The 1,785-nt window shown below is 38.8% G+C and overlaps 1 protein-coding gene across 1 annotated transcript in view; it reads left to right on the top strand.

The window, feature by feature from the left end:
* LOC109856763 (apoptosis-resistant E3 ubiquitin protein ligase 1) overlaps positions 1–1,785 on the top strand; it is an 87,334-nt gene that overhangs the window by 73,123 nt on the left and 12,426 nt on the right. Inside the window, exons 4-5 of the mRNA XM_020432394.1 lie at positions 530–735; positions 1,214–1,413. Coding sequence (XP_020287983.1) covers positions 530–735; positions 1,214–1,413 — 406 coding nt within the window. The remainder of the gene's footprint in view (positions 1–529; positions 736–1,213; positions 1,414–1,785) is intronic.

The following is a 1,785-nucleotide window of genomic DNA, read 5'->3' on the forward strand; positions in this document are numbered from 1 at the left end:
TATTATTCAAAATCGTATTTTAATTAAGACACTCTCCGCTACCGCATACTTGTTTTTTAAAAAAATCCTACAAAAATTGTCGTCAGTAACTTTAAAAAACCCCACTTCACAAAGGCTCGGCATGGGAAATCCATGTTAAAAATTGAAACTTAAATCTTCCATATTTTGTGGAATTTAACATTGCTACCCCTATTATCCAAAAAGGCTACTTATAAATAAGATCATAAACTATGTATATCGCAAATTTAAAGAAAATCCTAGGAAAATCAATAATTCGGAGAACGTCCTTAAAAAAGTATGAAAAAAAAAGTAAAAAAAAAAAAAAAAAAAAAAAAAAAAAAAAAACATTTAAGTCTCAGAAGAAAGCAGTTTTCCCTCTGCTGTTAATTATCTCGAGTCTCGTGTTTAATTGTGCATTCCGCGATTAAGCGAAAATTTAAAGTCTTCTTCTTCGAAAGCGGCTCTTCCTCGGATTGCGCACTTTCGAGAATAATGTATATTTTATAAAGATTCGTACTCTTTGCCCCAGGCTGATGCAAATGGAGGTGATGTCCCTGGAGGACGTGTACTGGATGGAGGACAATGCGGTGCGAACGGCTCTTGGCAAGGATCTGCCGCGATGGAAACAGGCCAGACAGACGTTGCCTATTTCAAAAGAGGATTTAGAAACCCTCAAGGCGGATCTGTGGAGCGCCGTTGTGAAGAACAGCCAACACCAAGACGCCTGGACATGGGGTATATTATATGCGGCGATATTGTCGCCTTTTAATCTCTTGCTCCTTTATTTCACAACAAAAACCAAAATCCTTCTTCTTCGAAGTTTCGCGTCGTGAATTCGAACGGAATCTATAATTAGACTTTTGACTCCTGCAAAACGTGCAAAAGGAATTTTCCGGTTTGCCGCCGCGCGGCCTCCGTCCATCGTCCGACTTTCCCAGAATAGAATTTAACGGGAAGAGTATACGCGCGTGCGAAAATACGAAGTTCGTTCGGCCGAGGTTCAAAGCAGCAGCCAGGTTTGAAGATCGAAGCGATGCACGTTTTGAAGCAAAACTAAATCTCGGAAATCGGTTTGCTTTGTTTTTTTTTTTCATCTTCGAATCAATATACATACATATCGGTCTTTTATTTCTCCGAAACATTCAACGAGCGCGTTTCGAACGCGCAGAGACGGAAAAAAAAAAAAAAAAAAACACTTTGTTCTATTCGCCAGGTGGTATGTTGGTGGTTTCCGTGTCGGTTGCGGGGTTGGTTACTCTGGCTGCTATGACGCAGCCCGCTCTGGCACCCGAAGCAAAACACTCTCTTCTGCAGTACGTCACAGGGAAATATTTATTGCCGAGCAACTGCCGCGTTCACTTCGAGTGGGAAGAGCCTCAGCTGGTCGGCGAAACGATGACTTTTACGGTTAAAGTGAGTGGATTGATCGCCGCCGGGACTCTCTCTTTTATACATTCGTACAACGATCTTGAAATAAGAACAATAACAAAATTAAATATAAAAAGAAGGTCTGTTACGAGCTAAATAGAAGAACTTTGTATTTATTTAATTATAATATCAAAAAAACGTATAATGAAATATAGGTAACGCACGCAAACGTTTCGACTCTTACTTGAGTCATCTTCAGTGAACATAAAAAATTAAAACAAATAAAGCTTATTGAAGCTCGATAAGTTACTAAACTAAGAAATAATTACGGTCATCCGAGCCGATCGCAGGATGTTGTGCGGAAAACTACGTATATATATTATTATTATTTTTTTTTATTATTTATTATACCTTCAT

Source organism: Pseudomyrmex gracilis, unplaced genomic scaffold, assembly GCF_002006095.1.
Source record: "Pseudomyrmex gracilis isolate BER0280 unplaced genomic scaffold, ASM200609v1 scaffold_133, whole genome shotgun sequence".
Classification (NCBI taxonomy): Eukaryota; Metazoa; Arthropoda; class Insecta; order Hymenoptera; family Formicidae; genus Pseudomyrmex; species Pseudomyrmex gracilis.